Source organism: Camponotus floridanus, unplaced genomic scaffold, assembly GCF_003227725.1.
Source record: "Camponotus floridanus strain SB8 unplaced genomic scaffold, Cflo_v7.5 scaffold120, whole genome shotgun sequence".
NCBI classification, from domain to species: Eukaryota; Metazoa; Arthropoda; class Insecta; order Hymenoptera; family Formicidae; genus Camponotus; species Camponotus floridanus.
Window position 1 is genome coordinate 415969 of NW_020229238.1, and position 27213 is coordinate 443181.

Here is a 27213-nt window from a genome sequence, read left to right on the forward strand (position 1 = left end):
TAAATAATTATTTTTAAAAGTTTAGGTTTTCTCTTAAAGGCATTTAAGTTTTTTTTATAAGGAAGTGTGTCAATTACAAAAATATCATTTTGACATCATTTATCTATGGATACCTAATTTGTGAAACATACATTTTTGTATTCTTTTTATATTATAATTTTATATTAAATTATATTAAAATTTGTGTAACATACATTCTTTTTATTATAATATTATAATATTTGAATGCACCAATATAGGAAAAATAAAAATAGAACACGAAATATTTATACTTGAAGAAAAATATTAAAAGAAATAATTATTTATAAGTATACAATCTAAAATGAAATTGAATTAAAAATACAATTATTAAATTGGAAATATAATATTAAAATTATTAATCATTTAGGACATTTAAAATGAATTTAAATAAAATCAAATATCACACGCAACTCAATAAATTTCTTCGTGAAATGTGTACGATTAAACGATCAATAAAACGCTAAAAATATTACTCAGTAAATGTTCTTTCCCCCTTTTCAGTCTAATGGAAACACGCATGGATGCACTCCTGTATAGTCTTCGAAAAAAATATTCTTCATATTTCGGACATTTTTGAGCGGAATATGATCGGTAAAGTTATATTCGAACTATAGTCGAGTATACAAATTAAGAAGATTTCAAATTAAAAAGAAGAAAATAGGCGATCGGCGCAATAAAAATTCCATTGTTACTATAATAATATTATTTCTTATTAAATATAATTTGTACGTAATTGTATTTTTTTTAATTCAATGTACATACATGTTATTAAAAACTTTAAACTCAAATAATTTACAGGTACTATATATTTAAAAATGTGTCATATTAGATAAAAATAGAAATATGTATTTTGATGATATCATAATTGGAGGTAATATTAAATAATTTAATATTAAGTTTATCATACGTTATTATTTACTTAATGTACACGTTATATTTAATTTCAATTCATTGTATATAACGTATAATGAATATCTTGAAATAAAGTTTGTTTATCCATGTTTTTATATATTGGAAAACCTCCAACTCTAAATTATACATTATGAGTAAATGTTTTTATTTTTCTAGTATATATAACAAACTATATATAACAATAATAAACTATGTATAACAATTATACGAAAATAATGTTGTTTCTTTATTCTAACTGTACTCTTACTTATTGTACTTTTATATAATTCAAACTATTACAATTTCTTTATCGTGTAGAATATATAACTGTAAAATAAGATACTGAGGTCTTCACTAACTAAAATGAAAAATATTATATATATTTATGATTATCATATACATTAAATATGTTAGATATACTTTGTTATATTTAGATATATTTAGATATATTTATAAATATATTTTAAAATATATCATATTGGATATATTTTACTATGTCTTCACTCTCATACCGTAGCGAAGCACTCTATAGATGCGTCAAACAGTCCACCGATATTCAAAGTAAAGTTTCGAGAATTTCTTTGCAACAAAAATAGGATCATTCTTTGTATATACAAGGGAGCAAAGTACCATCGCACATTATACCTAGAAATTAAATTGTAAAAACGATGATAAAATATCTGAAATATATCGCGAAATGGTTCTTTAGTAAACTTTAGCATCATGTGTTTGATATGCACATATATTGATTTCTACATTTGTAGAAAATGTAACGGTTTGATTCTTCATGCATGCTATTTTGTAGATACACTTCTTACGCGGTAATAAATACATGTTGATTGTGATTCGTTATAGTTTGTCCGACATAGTTGGCTATGAACATGTACACGATAGTGGCAATTGCAAATATAATGGGGGTTATCAATTCTTTTACGTTCTTTGTAACTGATGCAACCTGAAAAATCTAAAACAAATTTATTGATGTTTTTTATATAATTTCATAAAAATGTTATTTATATAATTTTATAAAAAAAGACTTTATTTAAATGTAAGGAAGAAGATAATTAATTCTTAATGTTTTTAATACTATCAATTCAAATTTTGATACATTTAATGTTAGATTAAGAAAAATATGTTTTATGTATTTTTATTTTTTATTATCTATTTTTAATTTTATGTGTCTTACTGTATTACTTTATGTGATGTATTAAAAGAAAAATTTTGTTGCAGTTAAAATTGAGTATATTGATGAGACTTTTAATCTTTATAAGAAATTATTTAGCTAGGTAATTATTTAGCTTAGGGGGACTACCACGGATAATCTTGACTTTGACATATGTTGTCAATGTCACTGTCCTAAGTAACATTCAAAAGGTTTTAGCCGGCACTCGTTTTTTATTTATAAATTATTAACAAAAGAATTTCACAATTTTAAAGCTTTTTATCTCCGAAAATATTAATTTGAGAAAAAAAATTTTAAGCAAAAAATATAGCCGCTAAAAAACTCTACAAAAAAGGTTATATCCTTTTTTCATAAGCTTACTACTTTAGCTGTTATATAAAAAAATAATTATTTTAAATCATTACTTGGAGGATTACTTTAATCATTATTTAGCGGTATTTATTTTCAAAAAGACATTCGATGATGAAAACCGATAAATGCTATCTTTCGAAAAATGACTGTCATTAAAAATAAATCTTATAAGAAAACCAATAAATTCAAGTGAATAGAACAAACAAAATTTTAAATTTTGAAATCTTTTGCATTGATTTTACTAGTTGAATTTGAAATTTTCTAATTTGAATAAACATTGAAAAACATTTGGTAGATCTTCAGTTTAAAAATTATATTACCAATTAAATAGAAGATTTTGACTGTACTTAAAAAAATATTTTGTCACGTAATAATAAAGCCAATTTATATAAATATATTGCCATCAATATAAAGCCATTAATATAAATATACTGCCGTATATTTTCATATGGAAGTTATAGAGCACTTGCTTAAAAAATAGATTTTGAAAAATAGAAAACTTACTCGAAACAAATTAAGGCTCACTGAGACTACTCCAACTATTATTAAACAAAACATCATTGCTTCAAAACTGGATATAAAGTGTTGGGACAATCTTTAAAAATAATAATTTGTTACTGCTTCTCTCTCTCTCTCTCTCTCTCTCTCTCTCTCTCTCTCTTTCCCTCTTTCTCTACACTTACATACACATGTGCATACGTGCGCACTCACACATTTATATATATAAATATATCAACCTCATAGCTTGTCGGTGAATATCCACAGCACAAATTAAACCCTTGTATATCAAAATGTTTTTTTGTTTAATATTTTGTAACATATCAACGTTCATTGCACGTTTGATACGGTAACTATAAATAATATTTTAATATATTTATGAAAATTTACCAAATAAAAGCATTTATTCTGTTAAATCTAATAGTTAATTTTGTTTAAATATTGAAAATAGCAAATTATATTAATTATTATAGCATATTTATGTTTATACCTGGCAATTTTAAACATTCCAGTAGTGTATTGAAAATACATAATAAGTATTGTTCCTGTCGCTAACATTGCAATTGTCCCGATGCAAACTGATGCAATATTATGCAACAGAATAAAATAAAAATATTTCTCTTGATCAATAAAATATTCTGTCATAATCAACAAATGATGTGATCTTGATGCGTTTGTCGATAAAATAATGTCCAAAATATTCGACCAAAATGATGCAGTGATAAAAGCTATTATGCTGACAACGGCAAGTACTAAAAAAATTAGAGAAAAATAAAATTATTATTTAATTTTTTCTCACTTGTATATATAAGATTTTTAAATTGACTTATATTATTTCATATTTATGTATATAAATATACATTCATGAATACAATAATAAGAATAATTGAAACTTTAATATTTTCAGTTAATTAATCTGTGGTCGATTTTTATCTTGCATTTAATTGTTAACTTTTCTATTATTTCCAAGATTTAAAAACATGTGTCTTGGATTATTATGTACACAGGGAAATTATTGTAATTTCTCGAAATTTTACAAAAGCGAAATTTTGATAATTTTTGCGTATTAGGAAAAAAGTGTAACTGTACAAATAATTTTAAAAAAATGTTCTTACCTGTAAGTGCCATTGTATAACATTTGCTATTATATCTACATTCATTTATAATAGCAATTTCATTTTCGTCTTTTAATTCATTACATACATGCAATAGTTGTTCTAGTAAATTCTTTACCTATTTTAGCAATTTTATATTATTTTTTGTACAATATATAATATCAAAAAATATTGCGGATACATGTATTCACCATCTTTGTTCAGTAATTATAAAATTATCAACTGTATAAAACATTTCAATGCTGTAAGTTATTAACTTACAGTTCTAATATTAATATAGAACATGTTGTACTTTATTATAAAGAAAGTAAAGAAAACTACTGAAGCTAAAACTTTGGTGATGAGATCCGAAGTACATTTTTGTGACAGAAATATTGTACACTGCAAATAGTAATTTTGCTTACAAATTTTCATTAAAAAAGTTGTTAATGCCATGTGTGTGCATATATATTTATACATGAATATAGACATACAAACTTTATATGACTGCTTTTGTTTTAAGAAGTTGTTACTATCGTGACAGAATTCCATTTATAATGGAATATTTAGAATTTGAATGTACTTGTATACATTATTATATATACGTATGCATGATTTAATATTAATTGTTAATGTGTGTACGTTTTAATTTTTTCTCAAATACATATCTATATATATATATATATATTTGTATGTATATAAATATATATGTAAGAATTATAATATAATATACTTGACATTAATTTCATGTTAATCTAAATTGAGTTTTTAAGTTTTACAGGAAATATTATTTAGCAATTTTTCATATAAAAAAATATTATTAAAATTTTAATGTATAAAACTTACCTGAAATATAATGTTTGTCGTCAGAATATTAGACAGAAGAATAAATTGAAACCGCGTGAAGTTTGATTGTTGATAAGGCCACAGGCCAATAGCAAGCAGAAGAATTTTATTCAGGCTAAAGTACTCAGCTTTGATGTTATTCATTCTTTGTGAAGCTTGAGATGTATGTGACGAAGTGCCAACAAGAATTATTCTCTCTCCCTTCCTTTTCCATCGATCCTGTTATTTACTTCCTTTCTCTGGTATAAATTTTAGCACAAATTACATAATTTCATTTAATATAAGGCGGCATAAGATACCTCTAAATTAGAATATTCGCATTTTCTTAACAGTTTTCTCGAAGTAAATACTCTAATTATGCAATCGATTTGATAAGGAAGAAAATTAAGCAAATGTCTTTTTCCCATAAGAAAAGAATAAAATATATTCGATGAGAAATATATTAGATGATTATTTATGCGAAAGTCGCGCACGCGTAATCGTCATCTTTTTTATAGACCACAATTTCATATGTTTCAGTTTGTATTGCTCATTCATAACATACGCTTGCTTTTGGAGAGGAATGTTCAATTTTGATCTTTCCGGATCTTCCTATAAAAGCGCTCGTGCTATTTTTTTAAAATTAATTGATAATAGATCTGTATACGGAATTTTTTAATATTAAATTAATAATTGACGCGAGTAATATATTCGCGAGATAATATTACGATCAATATTCTACAAGCTAAACATATCAATCTCGTGAAATGGTCATTGGAACATTATTTTTCAGATGTATTCTTGCTTTTTTTAAATTTTCTAATTTTACAACATATACGTTAATTATTAAAATTTAAAAATTTTAAATATATAAATTACGTAAAATATCGATAATAAGATATACTATATATTTTAGAGTTCTTAATATTTTCTTTATTTAATTGATAAAATTTTTTGTTTATATTTTCCATACTTTAAAATATACACAACTTGATCTACGGTAATCGAGTATTAATATACAATGGCAATTTAATAAATATGGTAAGAAAACTTATCATGAAAATACATCTATTAATAATTCATGTAAAATATAAATTTGTGTACATCTACATATCAAAGTTCTTTTTAATATATTTTGCTTCGACTTAAAAATTATTTTAATGAGTGTTCGTCTGCACATTCTATTAAAGTGATAAGACACGATGAAGTATTATAAAATATTATATTATATTTATTTTAATGAGATATCATAATTGAAAATAATATAAACTAATTAAATATCTATTATGCTTTATTATACTTTGATATACATTATATTCAATTCCAATTTGTTGTATATATCGCAATGATATTTAAAATGAAATCATTTTATTGCTTTATTTGCTTTGCATGAGAAAACCTCCAATTCTAAACTGCGTGTTAAAAATTGAATTTATGTTTTTTTAATTCATGATAAATAAACAATATTATTTTTTCATTACAATTATATTCCCTCTGTATTCCTTTCCGATTTTATTTCCATCATTAGTTTCGTCATCGTGTAGAATATATGACTGTAAAATAAGATACTGAGGTCTTCACTAGCTAAAATCAAATATACATATATCATTCTTATAACCATTTATTATTTAATGTATTTATCATTTTTATCATATATGTAAACTCTAAATATATTTTACTATTTTTTTTCTCATACCGTAGCAAAACATTCTATAGACGCAACAAACAAACCACCGACGCTCAAAGTAAAGCTTTTTGAGTCTCTTTGTAACAGAAATAATATTATTTTCTGTATATGCAATGGAGCTATATACCATTGAACATTATATCTAGAAAATGAATTACAAATGACAAGACTCTCGATAAAATCTCTCGAATGCATCGCAAAATGAGTTTTTGTTAGTAAATTTAGCATTATACTTGTTGCAGAGTAAGTAAGTACATTTCTTACGCAGTAACAAATACATGATGATTATGATTCGTTATAAGTTGACTAACGTAATTGGCTAAAAACATGTATATGATAGCGAGACTTGTATATAGGAAAGGCAATACAATCTCCTCTTTAGATGAAGCAATCTAAAAAGTTTACAATTAACTTAACGTTTTACACTAATAGTACAGATTAAATATTAATTTTTATAAATAAAAGACAGAAAATTTTTCAAATTTTAACGTTCTTAACGCTAACTATGCTTTTGGTTTTGTGCCAAATATTTGTACAAAAAACTGCAAAAGAATGTTATTAACATATTATAATAAAGAAAAGTAATAGACTGGAGTTGTTCAGTATCAAAAATAATTGAAGAAAATGATGTCTTTTTCGTGTGTGTTTTTTTTGTCGATTCTTGCTGTACTTAATGTGGAATGAATAAAATAATAAAATCACGTAATATAGTAAAATAGCCGTATTTTGTACATTTTACGTATCGATCTCGTTCGAACAATATATTTAACAATAAAATAAAAAACTTACTCGAAACAGATTAAGGCTCACCGAGGTTACTCCAAATAGTATTAAACAGCTCATCATTTTTTCACAACTATATTGCAAGCGTTTCGCTAATCTTCAAAATAAAAATTTATTATAATGTGCCTATAGAACACACTTATATTATCAAACTTATACAAACTTCATTGCTCGTCGATGAATTTCCACAGCACAAATTAAACCCTTGAATATTAAAATCTGTTTTCTTAGATTGATATTTCGTAACATGTCGATGCTCATTGCACGTTCGATACGATAACTATAAATAATGTTTTTGTTCTAATTATATACAAGCATTTATAAAACAGAATATTATTGTCGACTAAATTTAAATTGCTTTGTATGAAAGTAAGAAATAATCCGAATTTTTATGATCATTTTTATATTTATACCAATACCTGGCAATTTTAAACATTCCACAAACGTATTGAAGATACGTAAACAATATTGTTCCTATCGCTAATACAGCAATTCCTCCGATGCAAAGTGATAAAATGGCGTGCAGTAGTATCAAATAAAAGTATTTTTCTTGATCGATGAAATACTCTGTCATGATAACTAAGTGACGTGCTCTTGATGTGTTTGTCGGTAAAATAATGTTCAAAATATCCGACCAAAATGACGCAACGATAAAAGCCACTGTGCCGATAACAGCAAATACTAAGAAAGTGTTAAAAATAGAATTGTTATTTAAATTTCTGCCATATAAATTTTCTAAAATGATTTATACATTATCTTACATTTAGATGCATATGTATGTATATTCGAGAAAAAAATTTATATATAATTGAATATAAATACATATACAGGGTGGCCCACGTAAAATGTTACAAATTTATATCTCGGAAACGAAGCAATTTAGAGAAAAATGTTTTAAAAGTTGTATAGTTTCAAGGGCGACATAAGATGGTGTCATTAGTTTGTCCTTGAAGAATCACCTGAAGATCACGCGAAGATCACCTCCAATTTTTTAAATAGGACTCTCTATATGTTTTTACAGATTTTTGTAGCCCATCTCGAAAGCTTTTTAAAATACTATAATTACGTTAGTTTTCATTAAGTACTTTCCGAGTTGAAACTTGAAATCATTTCTTATAATTTTAAATACATAAACCGTAAAATATCTTGTAAAATATTCATTTTTCGATTATCTTACCTTAATACTTTTATGCACAAAATAATGAGAAGAATCAATTGGTGTAAAGAAAACATATAATTGTTTCGAAAAAAAAATGTAATTTGCAAGTAACAATTACATTTTTTCATTCGAAACAATTATGTGTTTTCTTTATAAATTGATTCCAATTGATTCCTCATTATTTTGTACAAAAAAATATTGAGAATAATCGAAAGATAATTGAAAAATTAATATTTTGCGAGATATTTTACGGTTTATGTAAATTTAAGAAAAGATTTCAAGCTTCGGAAAGTACTTAACGATAACTAACTTAATTATAATGTTTTGGAAACCTCTCAAGATAAGCTACAAGAATATGCGAAAGCATATAGGGTGTCCGATTTAAAAAATTGGAGATGATCTTCATGTGATCTTCAGCTGACTCTTCAAGGTCAAACTAATGGCACCATCTTATGTCTCCCTTGAAACCATATAACTTTTGTCTGAAATATTTTTTTCTAAATTGCTTCGTTTTCAAGATATAAATTTGTAACACTTTATGTGGGTTACCCTCTATATATTTATCTAAAATATATCAATGTATATTATCGTTCTCTTCTATAATCTTTGTTTATATGTTATTCGAAATTGGAATGCCACTTATTACTGATTATTATGTACACAGAGATTGACAAAAGATGAAGAGATGAGAGGTAGACAAAGAATGAATGATGGAAGAGTGAGGATGAAGAATGGGGACGTATTAAGAATTTTAAACAACAATGAAAATCTTTCAGGATTGAAAAAAGGAAAATAGGATATAGAAATAAAAGATATTTTGTATGTAAAAGATAGAAAGTTGTCGAAGAAATTAGAAGGCTAATTTATACTAATTATAGTTATAAGATGAAAGGTAAAATAAGATAAAATAAAATATAATAAAATAAGTTAAGTAAAATAAATTAGTGCAAAAGCTCCTCTAAAAAGAAGAAAACTGAAAGAAAGATTTACAGTTTCTGTAATCCCAAGGAAAATTAATAATTTATGTAATTGAAAAGTTGGAATTTGAAAATCTATTGGAATTTCGAAATCAATTTTTCGATTTTTTGAAATGAAATATGAACAGTTCTTGTTAAAAAGAAAGTGTAAAATATTTGCAAATGCAAAAGGATTATCTCACCTGTAAGTGCAATTGTAAAACGTTTGCTATTATACCCATATTCGTTTATAATAGCAATTTCATTTTCATCTTTTAATTCATTATATACATGCAGTAGTTGCTCCAATAGATCCTTCATCTATTGTATTAATAACTTTATATATCGGTTCTTGTACAAAAACAATAACGCCAGAAAACGGCGTAAAAATTTATTCAATACAAATGTTGATCGGAAGAATAAATTATTAACTTATAAAGTTATCAAATGCATAAGTCACCAATTCTGTAAGTTATCAACTTACAGATTTAACAGAAAACATGTTGTATTTTATTACAAAGAGAGCAAAGACAAATACGGAAGCTAGAATTTTGATAATGAAATCCGGAGTACATCTTTGTGAAATAAATATCATGCACTGCAAACAATAAATTTATCTATGAATATACATTAAAAAATTATTTTTCTAAATCTCATACGCGCATATATACATAAACACATAAATGCTGTCACAAATACATGATGTATTTTATATTATAAAAGCTTAAAAAATTGATAACATAATTTGTAATAGTATTCTATTAATAATAAAAATATTTGAGGAAATGAATTTAAACTGTAAGTAAAAAGTTATAATTTATATATAATTATAATATAATTATAAAACATAACAACTTTATCCTAATTTAAATTGTGATGTTGAAATTTCATAAATATGAGAAAAAATATATTGTTTTCCAATAATTCATCACGTGAATATTATTATTATTTGCTCGTTTCTTAATTATCATATTATTATTATTTATTATTAGAATTTACCTGAAATATAAGGTTTGTCGTCAAAATACTAGACAGGAAAATAAATTGAAATCGAGTGAGATTCGATTGTTTTCTAGGCCACAAACCAATAGCGAGCAGAAGAATTTTATTCAGTTTAAAATATTCAGTTTCGAAGTTGATCATTTCTTTGCGTGAACGGAGATGTATATGACTGACAGAGTAACTCAGGAGAATTACATTTATCCCTTCTTTTTCCCTTTAATCGATTAACTATTATTTATTTTTTTTCTCTAGTGTACATTTTAACACAAATTATTTAATTTTGTATACAAAACAACGGCATAGGATACTACCTTGAGGTCAGTATAGTCGCATTTTTTTAACAGTATTTTTCATATAGTCTCTAATTACGCGATCGATAAGGGAGAATATTTGAAGGGTGGAAATTGAGCGAATTATTTTTTCCCATAACAAAAGGGGAAAAAAATTCGTTTAGAGCATTATTTACGCGAAAGTCGCGCATGCGTAATCATCACTATTTTTGTACCAGAATTTCGTACGTTCAGTTTATTGCGCGCATTTGTAACATACGTTTGCTCCTCGAGAGGAACGCACAATTTTGAGCTTTTCGGATCTTCTTATTAAAACTCGTGTTATTTATTAAAACTAATTGATAATAGATCTATACATACGGAATCTTTTAAGCCTAAGATAATAATTTTCACGATTAAGATATTGATAAGATATTGATTCTGAATTAAGATATTCTAGAAACTAAATATATCAATCTCGTAATCATTTGCAATATCATTTTTCAGATATGTTCTTATTTTTTTTAAGCTTTTAATTTTACAATATGTAGTATGTTATTTTACAATATATATATTTTTACAATATATATGTTAATTATTAAAATTTAAAAATTTTTAATATAAAAGTTACATAAAAAATCGATTATAAGATATACTATATATGATAAAATATATATTATAGTGTCCATTTTCTTTATTTAATTAAAAGTAAAATTTTTTATTTATAATTTCAATACTTTGAAATATACATAACTTGCTACAATAATCGAGTATTTGTATACGAGTATTTATATACGAGGGCAACTCAATAAATACGGTAAGACTTATCATAAAAATACATCTGTTAGTAATTCACATAAAATATAAATTTGTGTACGTGTATATGTTCGTGTCAAAGTTCTTTTTAATATATTTTCTTTTGAATTAAAAACTATTTTAATAAGTGTTTGTCTGTACATTTTATTAAAGCCACGATGAAATATTATAAAATATTATATTATATTTATTTTAATGAGAGATATTATAATGGAAGGTAATATAAATACTAATTAAATATCTGTTGTACTTTATTTTAATTGATATACACTTTATATTCAAATCCAATTTGTTTGATATAGCACAATGATATCTGGAATTAAACAATTTCATTGCTTTAATTATTATGTATGAGAAAATCTTTAATTCTAAACTATATATTATAAATCGAAGTTTATATGTTTTTAATATATGATGTATGAGAGCAATATTATTTCTTTATTATTAACAGCATTTTCTCTTATCAATTTTATTTACTTCCAATCAATATAGTTTTGTCATCGTGTAGAATATATGACTGTAAAATAAGATACTGAGGTCTTCACTAGCTAGAATCAAATATACATATAACATTTTTATAACCATTTACTATTTAATGTATTTATCATTTTTATCATATATGTAAACTTTAAATAAATTTTATTATATATTCTTTTTTCGTACCGTAGCAAAACACTCTATAGATGCAATAAATAGTCCACCGACACTCAAAGTAAAGTTTTTCGAGTTTCTTTGTAACAAAAATAATATTATTTTCTGTATATGCAATGGAGCTATATACCATTGAACATTATACCTAGAAAATAAATTACAAATGACAAGGTTCTCGATAAAATCTCTCGAATGCATCGCAAAATGAATTTTTATTAGTAAATTTCAACATTATGCTTCTTGTACAAAGTAGGTAAGTGCATTTCTTACGCAGTAACAAATACGTGATGATTGTGATTAGTTATAAGTTGACCAATATAATTGGCTAAAAACATGTATATAATAGAAATAGTTGCATATAGGAAAGGCAATATAAGTTCTTCTTTAGATGAAGCAATCTGAAAAATTTACAATTAATTTTATTACGTTTTAGGCTAATAACACAGATTAGAAATTGATTTATACAAATAAAAGTTAGAAGATTTTTAAATTTTTAACGTTCTTAACTATACTTATGATTTTGTACTGTACGTTATATATAATTTTGTTAAAAATTTTGTTATATATAAAATTTGAGTAAAAGGCTACAAAAGAGATGCGTTATTGATGTAATAAAGAAAAGTAATAGACTGGAATTGTTAAGTGTCAAAAATAATTGAGGAAAATGAGAACTGTTTTTATCGTGTTTTTTTTTATTTTGTCGATTCTTATCAAAAGGTAATTAAAAATATTGAATTAAATAATGATAAAATAATGATTTAAATATTAAAATAATAATAAAATCACATAATAAAATAAAACAGCCGTATTTTGTACATTTTATGTGCTCGTCGTTTATCGAGCTCGTTCGAATAATACATTTAACAATAAAATAAAAAACTTACCCAAAACAAATTAAGGCTCACCGAGATTACTCCAAATGCTATTAAACAGCACATCATTTTTTCACAACTATATTGCAAGCGTTTCGATAATCTTCCAAATGAAAATTTAATATAATATGCCTATATGAAACACACACGTGTATTATCAAATTTATACAAACTTCATAGCTTGTCGATGAATATCCACAGCACAAATTAAACCCCTAAATATTAAAATCTGTTTTTTAAGGTTAATATTTTGTAGCATTGTGATGCTCATTGCACGTTCGATACGATAACTATAAATAATATTTCTGTTGTAATACTGTTATACTAAAGCACTTATAAAACTGAACATCATTTTTGGTTAAATTTAAATTGCTTTATTTGAAAATAATAAATTATTCAAATCTTTATTGTAATTTTTGCATTTATACCAATACCTGGCAATTTTAAACATTCCACAAACATGTTGAAGATATGTAAACAATATTGTTCCTATCGCTAATGCAGCAGTTCCTCCGATGCAAACTGTTACAATGATGTGCAGTAGTATCAAATAAAAATATTTTTCTTGATCGATCAAATACTCTGTCCTGATAAGCAAGTGATGTGCTCTTGATGTGTTTGACGATAAAATAATGTTCAAAATATCTGACCAAAATGACGCAACGATAAAAGCCATTATGCCAATAGCAGCAAATACTAAGAAAGTGTTAAATATAGAATTGTTATTTAAATTTATGCCATATAAATTTTCTAAATTAATTTATGCATTATCTTATCATTTAGATGCATATGTATATATTCGAGAAAAAAATCCATATATAATTGAATATAAATACATATACAGGATGGCCCACGTAAAGTGTTACAAATTTATATCTCGGAAACGAAACAATTTAGAGAAAAATGTTTCAGACAAAAGTTGTATGGTTTCAAGGGCGACGTAAGATGCCATTAATTTGTCTTTGAAGAGTCATCTGAAGATCACGTGAATATGACTTCCAACTTTTTAAATGGGACTCTCTATATACTTTTACATATTCTTATAGCTCATCTCAAGAGCTTTCCGAAACACTATAATTAAGTTAGTTTTCGTTAAGTATTTTCGAGTTATGAGACTTAAAATTATTTCTTAATTTTACATAAACCGTAATTTGCAATTAACAATTACAGTTTTTTGTTCAAAACAATTATGTGTTTTCTTTACACCAATTAATTCCTCTCATTATTTTGTACATAAAAGTATTGAGGTAAAGTAATCGAAAAATAGATATTTTACAAGATATTTTACAGTTTATGTAAAATTAAGAAACGATTTCAAGCCTCATAACTCAGAAAGTACTTAATGATAACTAACTTAATTATAGTATTTTAAAAAGCTCTCGAGATAAGTTACAAGAATATGCAGAAGCATATAGGGTGTCCCATTTAAAAAGTTGGAAGTGATATTCACGTGATCTTCAGATGACTCTTCAAGGACAAACTAATGGCATCATCTTACGTCTTCCTTGAAACCATACAACTTTTGTCTGAAACATTTTTCTCTAAATTGCTTCGTTTCCGAGATATAAATTTGTAACATTTTATGTGCGCCACCCTGTATATAATTACCTAAAATATGTCCATGTATATTATCATTTTCTTATGTAATCTTTGTTTATATGTTATTCGAAATTTGAATGCTACTTATTATTGATTATTATATACATAGAGATTGATAAAAGATGGAGAGGTGAGTGCGGTAGACAAAGAATAAATGATGGAAAAAGGAAGAGTGAGGATAAAGAATGGAGATGTATTTAGAATTTTAAACAACAATGAAAATTTTTTAGGGATGAAAAGAGAAAAATAGGATATAGAAATGAAACATATTTTGTATATAAAAGATAGAAAGTTGCATACGCGAAGAAATTAGAAAGTTAATTTATTGTAATAATAATTAGAAGATAAAATAAAATATAATAAAATAAGTTAAGTAAAATAAATTAGTGTAAAAGCGCACATAAAAAAAAGAAAACTGAAAGGAAGATTTACAGTGTCTGTAATCCTAAGGAAAATTAATAATTCATGTAGTTAAAAAGTTGGAATTTGGAAATCTATTGGAATTTCGAAGTCAATTTTCCGATTTATTATAGCATATAGCGATAAAAGCTAACAAATTATTGCAGCAAACTATAGTGATCACTGGCGATTTTTTTAGATAACACCAAGCTTTGAATGTACGATATCTACTTGGCTGTACATATAAATTGGTGTTTAAAAAATTATTTTCATCGCCGTTGCTTAGAAATAATAATGTTTGAAAAGCTTCAACAATTTAATAGCATATGCTGTGAAATTTAAGCTGCAGCTTTCGCTACACTACTATAAACTATAGACTTAGAAAAAAATCCTTGTAAAGAAAAATATTTAAATAATGTAAAATATATGAAGCAACATTTTTAAAAAAATTAAAAGTAAATTGCCTTTTCTAAGTGGTAAATTATTCATATATCAGATCTTACATTTATCATATACGATCACGATGCCAATGAATATCGTTAGAAAAAGATGCCTCATTATATCTGCGCGCGCGGGCAAATACACATTCGTCCGATTTTATTTAATATTTCAATTAACTTAACAATATGAAATATTTTATGCAAATTGTTGCATGTAATATCGTATATTTGTAAAATTTATAAGTATATAATATTTATAAATATTTTCACAATATATTTTTATTATATATATAAAGAGACATAGCTAATGAGAGCAATAATAGAATAATAACTGTGTTTAAATATGTACTCAATAAAAACAGATTTATGCTTTAAAATTGTTGCTTGTGCAAGACAATAGAGCAGTAAAAATGCAACATATTTTTTGCTTCAATAAATACAATTAAACATAATATAAAGCTTTCATATGCTCTTTCTAAAATAGATGTATGTCTTTTTATTCTAGATAATATTGTCGATAACATAACTATAAGTGTTGGTAATATACCGACGCTTTTAGTTATGGTCCAATGAAGGCGTTTTCCCATCACAGTTCAGCTGCGACTCCGACATCCTCTTAACAGTTCTTATTAAAAATAAAGTCTAAAATATTTGCAAATACAAAAGTATTATCTTACCTGTAAGTACAATTGTAAAACGTTTGCCATTATATCCATATTCATTTATAATAGCAATTTCATTTTCATCTTTTAATTCATTATATATATGCAGTAGTTGCTCCAATAGATCCTTCATCTATTGTTTTAATAACTTTATATATCGATTCATGTACAAAAACAATAATGCCAGAAAACGGCGTAAAAATTTATTCAATAAAAATGTTGATCGGAAGAATAAATTATTAACTTATAAAGTTAGCAAATGCATAAGCCACCAATTCTGTAAGTTATCAACTTACAGATTTAACAGAGAACATGTTGTATTTTATTACAAAGAGAGCAAAGACAAATACGGAAGCTAGAATTTTGATAATGAAATCCGGAGTACATCTTTGTGAAATAAATATCATACACTGCAAACAATAAATTTATCTATGAGTATACATTAAAAAATTATTTTTCTAAATCTCATACGCGTATATATACATAAACACAAATGTTGTCACAAATACATGATGTATTTTATATTATAAAAGCTTAAAAAACTAATAACATGATTTGTAATAGTATTCTATTAATAATAAAAATATTTGAGGAAATGAATTTAAAATAAGTAAAAAGTTATAATTTATATATAATTATAATATAATTATAAAACATAACAACTTTATCCTAATTTAAATTGTGATGTTGAAATTTCATAAATATGAGAAAAAATATTGCTTTCCAATAATTTATCATGTGATAATATTATTATTATTTATTAGAATTTACCTGAAATATAAGGTTTGTCGTCAAAATACTAGACAGGAAAATAAATTGAAGTCGAGTAAGATTCGATTGTTTTCTAGGCCACAAACCAATAGCGAGCAAAAGAATTTTATTCAGTTTAAAATATTCAGTCTCGAAGTTGATCATTTCTTTGCGAGAACGGAGATGTATATGACTGACAAAGTAACTCAGGAGAATTACGTTTATCCCTATTTTTTCCCTTTAATCGATTAACTATTATTTATTTTTTTTTCTCTAGTGTAAATTTTAACACAAATTACTTAATTTCGTATAATACAAAACAACGGCATAAGGTACTACCTTGAGGTCAGTCGCATTTTCTTAACAGTATTTTTATATAGTTTCTAATTACGCGATCGATAAGGGAGGATATTTGAAGGGTGGAAATTGAGCGAATGACTTTTTCCCATAACAAAGGGGGAAAAAATATTCGTGGAGGAGATTATTTACGCGAAAGTCGCGCATGCGTAATCACCATTATTTTTTGTACCAGAAAATTATATGTTCAGTTTATTGCGCGCATTTGTAACATACGTTTGCTCCTCGAGAGGAACGCACAACTTTGAGGTTTTTAACAAAGTCAAGCTTGCTATAACTCTTATTATTTTAAAAACAAATTTGTTAGATCTGCATACGGCATTTTTAAATCTTGCATTAGATATTAATATAATAAAGATTTTGATATTCTAGAAGTTAAATATGTCACTTCTCTCTTATGAAATTGATAGCAATATCATTTTTTACTCTCAGATTTTCAGATTTTTGTATTATTGCTTTTATTCTATACTTTCGATTCTTACAACATCTTATATTAATAATTAAAATTAAGAAAAACTGAAAATGTGAATTATACATATAAGAGATTTAGAGATATGTATTTTATAAAGCTCTTATTATTATTTCTTTATTTTTTAATTGATAAAATTTTTTATTTATAAATTCAATATATCGAAGTGTGCATATAATTTAATCTACAATAATCGAGTATTTGTAACATACAAAAACAATTTATATAAAAGAAATATGGTAACAAAATCTGTCATGAGACTTGTACATTTGTCAATAATTCTCATAAAATATAAATTTAATGTGCATATATATATATGTCAAAAATTTCTTTCATAAATTTTATTTTTAATGAAAAATTATTTTAATAAATGTTTGTCTGTACATTTAATAATTATTAAAATGATAAGCTATCCTAAAATATTATATATTTTAGTAATATCATGTAAAATTGAACATAATATAGAATAATTAAATATTTACAATATTTTATTTACTTGACATGCATGTTAATCTCAATGGATTTTATATATATATGTGTTCGAAGTATCGTCTTATGAGGCGATTCCCGTGGCGACATCCGAAGGACTTGGAACAAAAGACCTTACGCATACCCCTTCGCACACATGTCTTTTCGTTACACATGTCCCTTTGGTCACACATGTTTCTCTACCACTTTAGTCTTGTCTTGTACCGTGGACACGCTCACATCGTGCCGTTTACTAATAAAGCAATGATTACGGAATCTCGGCATATTTAATCTCATTCCACTCCCTGTATATTGTCCCTGCATCGCGGCCTCATCTTCATATTAACAGGTTATGGGCCCAGGCTTTATCGCAATCAAGGGACAAATTAATTAACAGGCAGTAGACGCCAGACAAAGAGGAAACATGGCGTCATCGTCCGCAAGGATCGAGTTGCTTAACAAAGAAAATTTCGACACGTGGAAAATCCAAATGGAGGCGCTTCTCATCAAAAACGATGCGTGGAATTATGTGAACGGAAATACAGTCAAACCGGAACTTATCGCCGGGAGCCAGGAGTCTGCTATAGAAGTGAGAAAATGGGAAACGGCAGATCAGAAGGCCAAGTCCGACATAATTCTTTCAATAAGCCCGACTGAATTAAAACAGGTGAAAGGCTGCGGTACATCGAGAGAAGTGTGGAATAAGCTTTCGTCAATTTATCAATCCAAAGGTCCTGCCAGAAAAGCCACACTGTTAAAGCAGTTAACGGTACAGCGAATGGGAGACGACGAAGACGTTCGCGAATATTTGTGCAAGTTTTTCGATACAGTGGACAAGCTCAGTGACATGGAAGTGAATATCAATCCCGATTTGTTAACAATGATGTTATTGTATAGTCTTCCACAGAATTTCGAAAACTTTAGATGTGCTATCGAATCGCGCGACGAATTGCCGGAAACGCTTCGCATCAAGATCATAGAAGAACACGACGCCAGGAAGAACGACGCACGTGCTTCGTCCCAGGGCGCCATGATCGCCAGACGCTTCGATAAAAATAGGAGTATGAAAAGCAAAAAGGAAAATACATCGCAGAAGAAACCTTTCAAATTTAAATGTCATCGATGTGGAAAAATCGGACACAAGGCATCCGATTGTTATTCGAAAATAGAGACAGATAAAGCGTCTAAAGGGAGCTCCGAAAAAGGAAAGATGGCTGACGACGTGTGTGTCTTCGCATGTGCACCAATGAAGATCCTGGATGAAGCGGAAGTGTTCCAGGCGAAGGAAGCTACCCAAGACAAACCATGGTGTTTAGATAGCGGATGTACCTCTCATTTATGTAGCGATTCGGATATGTTTACGCATCTTGCAAAGATCAAGGATAACAAGTTAAATCTTGCAAATAATTCGTCAACGATGATAACCGGAAAAGGAACTGTACGTCTCGAAGCGGAAGTCGATGGTAATTCTAAACATGTTAATTTGAGAAATACCCTACACGTGCCCGATCTGCGCACAAATCTATTGTCGGTAAGCAAGATTACCGACGGAGGATTCAAAGTTATCTTTGAAAAGAAATCGGCAAAGATTATCGACCGTGACGGAGTCACAAGACTCGCGGCTAATCGTATCGACGGACTGTATTATCTACAGGAAGGTAGACATGATTGCCGGGCTGCGGGTGTAAATAAATTCGATCGAACCTTCACTGAATCGTCGACGGAAATATGGCACCGCAAGATGGGTCATCTTAATATAGGAGACCTTTTAACGTGCAACCACGAAGGAATTGTACGCGGTATGAAAATCGTAGACGCCGAACGCGATTTCAAGTGTGAAATATGTATTCGCGGTAAGATGACGAAGACTACATTCCCAAGGAAATCAAACAGAAAGACTGAACTCTTGGAATTAATACATTCAGATGTATGCGGCCCCATGAAGGCTGAATCGATCGGAAAGTCAAGATATTTTGTGACTTTTATTGATGATCATTCGCGATGGTGTGTGGTTCGAATGCTCAAAAGCAAAAGCGAAGTATTTAACGCCTTCAAGGAATTCAAGGCATTAGTCGAAAATCAGACCGGACGCAAGATCAAGTGCTTGCAATCGGACAATGGCAAGGAATACGTCAATCAGGAGTTCGACGATTTTCTAAAGAGAGAAGGAATCAGACGCAGACTGACGGTGACATACACTCCGGAACAGAATGGAGTTGCAGAGAGGAAGAATAGGACCCTCGTTGAAATGGCCCGATGTCTGCTGATTCAATCGAATCTCTCACCATCATTCTGGGGAGAGGCCATTAATAAATTACATACGCAACAGATGCCCGACTAGTAGTCTCGGCGGAAAAACCCCGCACGAAAAATGGACAGGCGACACGCCGAGCGTCGGATACTTTCAAGATTTTGGCTGCTCAGTGTATTTCCTGGATAGAAATCCGAACAAGGAAAAATTCCAGTCACGATCCAAAAAGGGGATCTTCGTCGGATACGCTGAGAACTCTAAGGCATATAGGATATGGATTCCGGACGAACACCGAATAGACATTACGAGAGACGTAGAATTCATGGAAGTGCCGGAATCATCGAGCCAAAAAGGCAACGAACGCTATCTTGACAAAGAACTCACCAACGATCGAACAGAAGTCGAGTTTCCAATAGTAAGTGAAAGAAATGAAGACCGGGAAGACGACGTTGATGACACGATCGAGGGCGACCATTCGGTTGAAGACCGGGAGGTTCAAGCTCCCGACTTACGGATTGAAGCAAGAAGAGGACGTGGAAGACCTCGAAGAGTGATGATCGGATTCAGGGGAAGACCCAAGAAACAGTATCAAGTTACAGGCAACTACGCTGAAGAAACAGAACTCACTATGACCGATGAAGCAGACGATGCTGACGAGACAGAATTCGCAGCGACCAACGAAACAGAGGATTTCGAGTTCTCGTATCTCGCTGAAGTATCAATCAGCGAATGCTTGAAAGGGCCTGAAGCGGCTGAGTGGATCGACGCGATGGCTGTAGAAATGAAAGCTATCATCAGAAATGATACCTGGACGCTAGTGGATCGCCCCAAAGAGCGCGAGGTTATCGGCAGCCACATCGTATTGCGTAATAAGATGAATCAAGACGGATCTCTAGAACGAAGAAAGGCTCGTATAGTTGCTCGTGGTTTTTCACAACGCCCCGGCATAGACTTCAATGAGACTTTTGCACCGGTCGCACGTATCAGTTCAATTTGCATCATATCTGCTCTGGCGGTTCAACACAACTTGAAGATACACCAGCTGGATATCACGACGGCATATCTATATGGGGAACTTGAAGAAAAGGTTTACATGGAAGTTCCAAAATTTTCTGTTCAGATTCTAGAGAGAATAATTGCCTCCGAGAAAGACAAAAGAATCGTCGAAAAGGCTGAAAACATGCTATGCAAGTTAAAGAATGGAGATAAGGTTTGCTTATTAAGAAAGGCTCTCTATGGACTCCGACAAGCCGGTCGTCGCTGGCATGTAAAATTGTCTCAGGAGATTAAAAATTTTGGATTAAAGCAATCTTCAGCCGACCCCTGCGTATTTTTCGCTGGAAAGGGCGAAGACATAATTATCGTCGCCGCGTATGTCGACGACATCCTGGTGGCTTCTCGAGATCCATCCAAAGTTGCCAAATTTACTAAATATCTTTCTAGCAAATTTCAGGTCAAGGATCTAGGAGAATTAAAATACTGTCTAGGCATCGAGTTTTCTCGAAGCAAAGACAACGTTACGATGATCCAGAGAGGATACATTAAAGATATTCTAAATCGATTCGGAATGGAGGATTCCAAGCCCGTAGCTACCCCGCTAGACAACAGTATCAAACTGAAGAAAAGCGAGAACTGCCCTGCGACACACCTACCATTTCGAGAACTAATTGGTATGTTAACGTACTTAGCTACCTGTACTAGACCCGATATCGCTTTTGCAGTGAGTCATCTCAGCCAGTTCAACAACTGTTTCGACGAAACGCATTGGAAAGCAGCGAAACGCGTATTGCGTTATTTGAGAGGAACTTCGAATGTTGGTCTATCCTTCAGAAGAACCAAGGAGCATCTCTCAGGTTACACGGACGCTGATTGGGCCAACAATTTAGACGATCGACGTTCCTACACAGGTTACGCGTTCTTATTGAACGGATGTCCCGTATCTTGGGAATCCAGGAAGCAGAGGACCACAGCTCTTTCGTCGACTGAGGCCGAGTACATGGCCATTTCAGACACCGTGAAGGAAGCAGTATATCTTCGAAGGTTCATTGACGATCTTGGTTTCGAACTGCCGACAAAGTTAAAGATCTTCAATGACAATAATGGAGCTCGGAAATTGGCCGAAAATCCGGTATTTCATGCCAGAACAAAACATACCGATGTTCGTCATCACTATGTACGTGAAGTATTGCAAAGTGGAGCTCTGGAAATAGATTACACCCCTATGGAATTAAGGGCGGCTGATGTTCTCACCAAGGGTCTCGCTAGACTGAAGCACGAGAAGTGTCTCGATCTTTTAGGTCTTAAACGCATTTGATTATGTTTTTTTTTCTTTGGTAGGATATCGCACGCTCATCGAGGGGAAGTGTTCGAAGTATCGTCTTATGAGGCGATTCCCATGGCGACATCCGAAGGACTTGGAACAAAAGACCTTACGCATAAACCTTCGCACACATGTCTTTTCGTTACACATGTCCCTTTGGTCACACATGTTTCTCTATCACTTTAGTCTTGTCTTGTACCGTGGACACGCTCACATCGTGCCGTTTACTAATAAAGCAACGATTACGGAATCTCGGCATATTTAATCTCATTCCACTCCCTGTATATTGTCCCTGCATCGCGGCCTCATCTTTATATTAACAATATGTGTAACAATATACATTCAATTAAATAATCTTTGCAGCTTTTACTTTTCTATATAGAAAAATTTCTTATTCTAAATTATATTCTAACCTGTATGTTAAAAATAGAGGTTTCATTTTTCTGATATATAAAAAATATATTAATAAAATATAGTTTTTTTATTATAACTTATTATAACTTTATTATAACTTTATTATAACTTATATTCTCTCTTATAAGTAAACTCAAATACTTATACATATATTATATTTATTTAAAAATGTAACATTTGTGTGTGTATGTGTGTGTGTGTGTGTGTGTGTGTGTGAGAGAGAGAGAGAGAGAAATATTATGTACTGTCTGATGATATCGAAATTCGAGACAATTAAAATAATTAAATATTTATTATTTATTAATTTATACTTTTCTATTTATTTTATACATTCTTTATTGTACTTGATATAATCATTGTATTCAGTTTAATTAGATTGCATTTAACGTTGATATTTTGAATTATATTTTGAATTATATTAAAAATAATTTTTACTACTTTTTACGTTTTTTAGTTTTCTAGGAAAAATCTTCAGCTCTAAACTGTACGTTAAAAATAGAAGTTTATATTTTTCTAATATATGAACAATATATGAGACTAATTACATGAAAAATATATAAATTGTTTCTCTATTATAACTCTCCATGCTCTCTCTTGGATTGGATTTATTTAATTTAAATTATTATGGTCTCATCATCGTGTAGAATATATAACTGTAAAATAAGATACTGAAGTCTTCACTAGCTGGAACGGAAGATATCTCATTATTATATATTATTTATTATTATTATACAGGGTGTGTAAAAACATTTCGCAGTCCCGAAATGTGAGGGTAGATTGGCTCAATTTAAGAAAGAAATTTGCGATATTTAACGAAAAATTAATTAAAGAAGATTGGCCAAAGCGCGTGGCTAGAAGTGCGCAAAATAGTATAGGACCTTCTTAATTTGAGCCAATCTACCTTCACACTTCAAGACTGCAAAAAATTTATGGACACCCTGTATATATTATTGTTTTTCCTCTTATACCGTAGCAAAACATTCTATAGACGCAACAAAGAATCCACCGACGTTTAAAGTGAAGTTTCTCGTATTTCTTTGTAACAGGAACAATATTGTTCTTTGTATGTACAATGGTGCTATATACCATCGAACGTTATACCTAGAAAAAAAATATAAGTGATGAATGTTTATATAAAATCTTTGCGAAATCTTTGTGAAATTCATCGCGAAATGTCCTTGTTAGAATGAACTTCAACATCTAGTTTGCTGAACAGAGAGTTGTGTGTGTGTGATCTCTACATTTAATATAATATTCTAAATCTTCATGCATGCTATTTTGCAATGACGTTTCTTACGCGGTAACAAATACGTGATGATTGTGATTTGTTACAGACTGACCGATATAGTTGGCTAGGAACATATATAAAACAGCGACAGTTACATAAAGAAGGGGCATTACTAATTCTTTTATATTCTCTTTAGATGATGAAACCTGAAAAATCTAAAACAAATAACAAAACTAAGATATAATCTAAGATATTTCACGGTGATTATACAATTCGATCAAAACAATTCCTTTTCTCAAAAGAAAGAGATGATCAATGCCTGTATTTTGAATGCCAAACATGATTCTTATATTGCTATATCGCTTCATGATTTTGAGAAATTTGCGATTAAAGTTGAAAATAATATTTTATTTATATTTATTTTCAGTTATTTATTTTTATTTGTATGTATTTTATTATGTTATAGCTGTTTTATGTGACATATTGGAGAAATTTTGTTGCAAATAAAATTGCAAATAAAATATGTTGTTAAGAAAATTGAAACCATATTTAGTGTAAAAAAAAAGTTTTAAAAATTAATATTCTTTTTCTTAAATTTTTTTAATGAAAATTATAGAAGGTTACTTAAAGCATATATTTGAGATAAAAAGCGGAAAACTTACTCGAAACAAATTAAGGCTCACCGAGGCTACTCCAAGTGCTATTAAACAGAACATCATCATCTCAAAACTGGATAGCAAATGTTTGGATAATCTTTAAAAGTAATAATTTGTTATTATGTGTACATAAGTACATATGTATATTATCGAGTATACATCAACCTCATAGCTTGTCGGTGAATATCCACAGCGCAAATTAAACCCTTAAGTATCAAAATATCTTTTTGATCAATATTTTGTAACGTATTGATGTTTATTGAACGTTCGATGCGGTAGCTATAATGTTTGCATTGTAATTATAAACAGGAATTTAACAAATGAAACATTTTTGATGTCAAGTCTAAATTATTTTGTTCAAATAGTCATGTGAAAATGATGAATTACATGAATCTGTATTTTCGTGTCCACACCTGGCAATTTTAAACATTCCGCTAGTATGTTGAAAATACGTAATGAGCATTGTTCCTACCGCTAATGTTACAATCGTTCCGATACAACACGATGCAATGAAGTGAAATTGTATCAAGTAAAAGTATTTCTCTTGATCGATAAAATATTCCGTTACGATTAGCAAATGATGGGATCTTGATGCGTTTGTCGGTAAAATCATATTGAAAATATCCGACCAAAACGACGCAATAATAACAGTAAATATACTGCAAACAGCAAGAACTAAAAAATTTTTTTAAATATAATTGGTATTTAAATTTCTGTCATGTGAGTTTCTCAAGTTAATTTATACGCTGTCATTCTCATCTATATATATTATAATTGAAACTTTATAATATTCTTTCGTTAAATTATTTATTAATTTTTATCTTACAATTATTATAATTGTAAACTTTTTTTTATTTTTGAGATTTAAAAATATTTGTTATTAATTATTACATATATAGAAAAATTATGATAATTTGTCGAATATAATTTTTTAATTTTTCAAAAGTGAAATCTTGTACATTTCTTACATATTAGAAAAATATATGTATATAACCGTGCTTACTAAAAAGATCTTCTTACCTGTAAGTGCAACGGTATAATGTTTGCCATTACATCCATATTCGTTTATAATAGCAATTTCATTTTCGTCACTTAATTCATTGCATGTATGCAACAGTTGCTCCAATAAATTCTTCATCTATTTTATCAATTTTAAATAATTTTTTATACATAATACATATTGTAATGTCAGAAAAAATTGCATAAAAAATTCGCCAACTTTGTTCTGTCTGATAAGTAAAGCTATTAATTGATGAAGCTATCAACTGTTTAAGTAATCAATTGTCTATGAGATTGCTTTCATGGTAACAACAGTTACATTATTGTTGGAAACACACATGATAGCAATTTATAATTTTTATAATTATATTACTCAACATTAATATCATTAACTATTATGATATGATTTATTATATTTAGTTATCTGGATGTATAAGTCTTATTTAATTCTGTAAAATATTAACTTACAATTTTGATATTAACGTAGAACATGTCGTACTTTATCACAAAGAGAGTAAAGAAAAATACAGAAGGTAAGACTTTGATGATGAGAGTCAGGGTACATCTGTGTGAGATAAATATTGTATACTGCAAATAGTAATTTTACGTACAAACTTGCATTAAAAAATTATCATTTTAATGTACATCTACTTATGCATACGCATATGAACATATAAATTATGTAATTTATATTATTTAAGAAAAATGATAATATTTTTTTTTGATAATATTTTGACAGAATTCTATTTCTAATCTCAAATAAAACTATTCATTCTGTATGTGTGTGCATAGTTAACAATTCCACACTAAATATAAATTGCAATATTTAAATTTTATGGGAAAATATATTACTTTGCAATATAATTAATTAAATATCATAATATTATTATAATTTATTACTAGAATTTACCTGAAATATAACGTATGTCGTCAAAATACTAGACAATAAAATAAATTGAAATCGAGTAAAATTCGATTGTTTATAAGGCCATAGGCCAAGAATAAGTAGAAGAATTCTGTTCAGACTAAAGTACTCAATTTCGATGTTGATCATTTCTTTGTAAGGTCTAGAATGTGACTGGTGAAAAGAATCAACAAGAGTTATGTTTATCCCCTCCTTTCTCCATTGATTGATCAATTATT

General features: G+C 28.5%; 5 protein-coding genes and 1 long non-coding RNA gene across 6 annotated transcripts; all 6 read right to left on the minus strand.

The window, feature by feature from the left end:
* Positions 1–1146: 1146 nt before the first annotated feature.
* Positions 1147–5090, minus strand: LOC109610197. Its single transcript, XM_025415445.1, has 8 exons — positions 4885–5090; positions 4060–4177; positions 3435–3696; positions 3184–3297; positions 2951–3041; positions 1731–1876; positions 1425–1557; positions 1147–1270 (listed from the first exon to the last, which is right to left on the minus strand). Exons 1-8 carry the CDS (start codon positions 5026–5028, stop codon positions 1220–1222), a joined length of 1059 nt encoding a protein of 352 aa, XP_025271230.1. The 5' UTR covers positions 5029–5090; the 3' UTR covers positions 1147–1219.
* A 1247-nt stretch (positions 5091–6337) lies between these two features.
* LOC109610194 lies at positions 6338–10623 on the minus strand. The gene is made up of 9 exons (XM_020028392.2): positions 10448–10623; positions 9933–10046; positions 9652–9769; positions 7753–8014; positions 7497–7613; positions 7340–7430; positions 6815–6942; positions 6560–6692; positions 6338–6447 (listed from the first exon to the last, which is right to left on the minus strand). Exons 1-9 carry the CDS (start codon positions 10589–10591, stop codon positions 6397–6399), a joined length of 1158 nt encoding a protein of 385 aa, XP_019883951.2. The 5' UTR covers positions 10592–10623; the 3' UTR covers positions 6338–6396.
* A 1371-nt stretch (positions 10624–11994) lies between these two features.
* LOC109610193 lies at positions 11995–16236 on the minus strand. The gene is made up of 7 exons (XM_025415449.1): positions 16174–16236; positions 13493–13754; positions 13232–13348; positions 13071–13161; positions 12457–12584; positions 12199–12331; positions 11995–12083 (listed from the first exon to the last, which is right to left on the minus strand). Exons 2-7 carry the CDS (start codon positions 13732–13734, stop codon positions 12033–12035), a joined length of 762 nt encoding a protein of 253 aa, XP_025271234.1. The 5' UTR covers positions 13735–13754; positions 16174–16236; the 3' UTR covers positions 11995–12032.
* A 7-nt stretch (positions 16237–16243) lies between these two features.
* LOC112639945 lies at positions 16244–17115 on the minus strand. Its single transcript, XR_003123765.1, has 3 exons — positions 16930–17115; positions 16455–16568; positions 16244–16291 (listed from the first exon to the last, which is right to left on the minus strand). It is a non-coding gene; the product is annotated as an uncharacterized LOC112639945 (long non-coding RNA).
* A 6627-nt stretch (positions 17116–23742) lies between these two features.
* Positions 23743–24624, minus strand: LOC112639943 (odorant receptor 49b-like). The gene is made up of 3 exons (XM_025415452.1): positions 24485–24624; positions 24156–24288; positions 23743–23871 (listed from the first exon to the last, which is right to left on the minus strand). The coding sequence occupies exons 1-3, from the start codon at positions 24583–24585 to the stop codon at positions 23821–23823; spliced, it is 285 nt and encodes a 94-aa protein (XP_025271237.1). The 5' UTR covers positions 24586–24624; the 3' UTR covers positions 23743–23820.
* Positions 24625–25039: 415 nt separating this feature from the next.
* On the minus strand, positions 25040–27124 carry LOC112639949. Its single transcript, XM_025415482.1, has 4 exons — positions 26981–27124; positions 26539–26658; positions 26092–26209; positions 25040–25168 (listed from the first exon to the last, which is right to left on the minus strand). The coding sequence occupies exons 1-4, from the start codon at positions 27122–27124 to the stop codon at positions 25134–25136; spliced, it is 417 nt and encodes a 138-aa protein (XP_025271267.1). The 3' UTR covers positions 25040–25133.
* Between the last annotated feature and the right edge of the window lie 89 nt (positions 27125–27213).

What these genes read in the sequence shown, in the direction of transcription:
- LOC109610197 (XM_025415445.1), bottom strand. Translation starts at nt 5,028, where the DNA reads ATGAATAACATCAAAGCTGAGTACTTTAGCCTGAATAAAATTCTTCTG. An exon ending in GGAATGTTTAAAATTGCCAG is followed by an intron (nt 3,298 to 3,434) that starts GTATAAACATAA and finishes TATTATTTATAG; the next exon opens with TTACCGTATCAAACGTGCAA. An exon ending in CAACATGTATTTATTACCGC is followed by an intron (nt 1,558 to 1,730) that starts GTAAGAAGTGTA and finishes TTTAATTTCTAG; the next exon opens with GTATAATGTGCGATGGTACT.
- LOC109610194 (XM_020028392.2), bottom strand. Translation starts at nt 10,591, where the DNA reads ATGATCAACTTCGAAACTGAATATTTTAAACTGAATAAAATTCTTCTG. An exon ending in GGAATGTTTAAAATTGCCAG is followed by an intron (nt 7,614 to 7,752) that starts GTATTGGTATAA and finishes CATTATTTATAG; the next exon opens with TTATCGTATCGAACGTGCAA. An exon ending in CTATAGAATGTTTTGCTACG is followed by an intron (nt 6,448 to 6,559) that starts GTATGAGAAAAA and finishes ATTTGATTTTAG; the next exon opens with CTAGTGAAGACCTCAGTATC.
- LOC109610193 (XM_025415449.1), bottom strand. Translation starts at nt 13,734, where the DNA reads ATGGCTTTTATCGTTGCGTCATTTTGGTCAGATATTTTGAACATTATT. An exon ending in ATTCATCGACAAGCTATGAA is followed by an intron (nt 13,162 to 13,231) that starts GTTTGTATAAAT and finishes TTCATTTGGAAG; the next exon opens with ATTATCGAAACGCTTGCAAT. An exon ending in TGAGCCTTAATTTGTTTTGG is followed by an intron (nt 12,585 to 13,070) that starts GTAAGTTTTTTA and finishes TAAATTTTTCAG; the next exon opens with ATTGCTTCATCTAAAGAAGA.
- LOC112639943 (XM_025415452.1), bottom strand. Translation starts at nt 24,585, where the DNA reads ATGCCCCTTCTTTATGTAACTGTCGCTGTTTTATATATGTTCCTAGCC. An exon ending in CATCACGTATTTGTTACCGC is followed by an intron (nt 24,289 to 24,484) that starts GTAAGAAACGTC and finishes TTTTTTTTCTAG; the next exon opens with GTATAACGTTCGATGGTATA. An exon ending in CTATAGAATGTTTTGCTACG is followed by an intron (nt 23,872 to 24,155) that starts GTATAAGAGGAA and finishes CTTCCGTTCCAG; the next exon opens with CTAGTGAAGACTTCAGTATC.
- LOC112639949 (XM_025415482.1), bottom strand. Translation starts at nt 27,124, where the DNA reads ATGATCAACATCGAAATTGAGTACTTTAGTCTGAACAGAATTCTTCTA. An exon ending in TCTACGTTAATATCAAAATT is followed by an intron (nt 26,210 to 26,538) that starts GTAAGTTAATAT and finishes TTGATAAAATAG; the next exon opens with ATGAAGAATTTATTGGAGCA. An exon ending in TTATACCGTTGCACTTACAG is followed by an intron (nt 25,169 to 26,091) that starts GTAAGAAGATCT and finishes TTACTTTTAAAG; the next exon opens with ATTATCCAAACATTTGCTAT.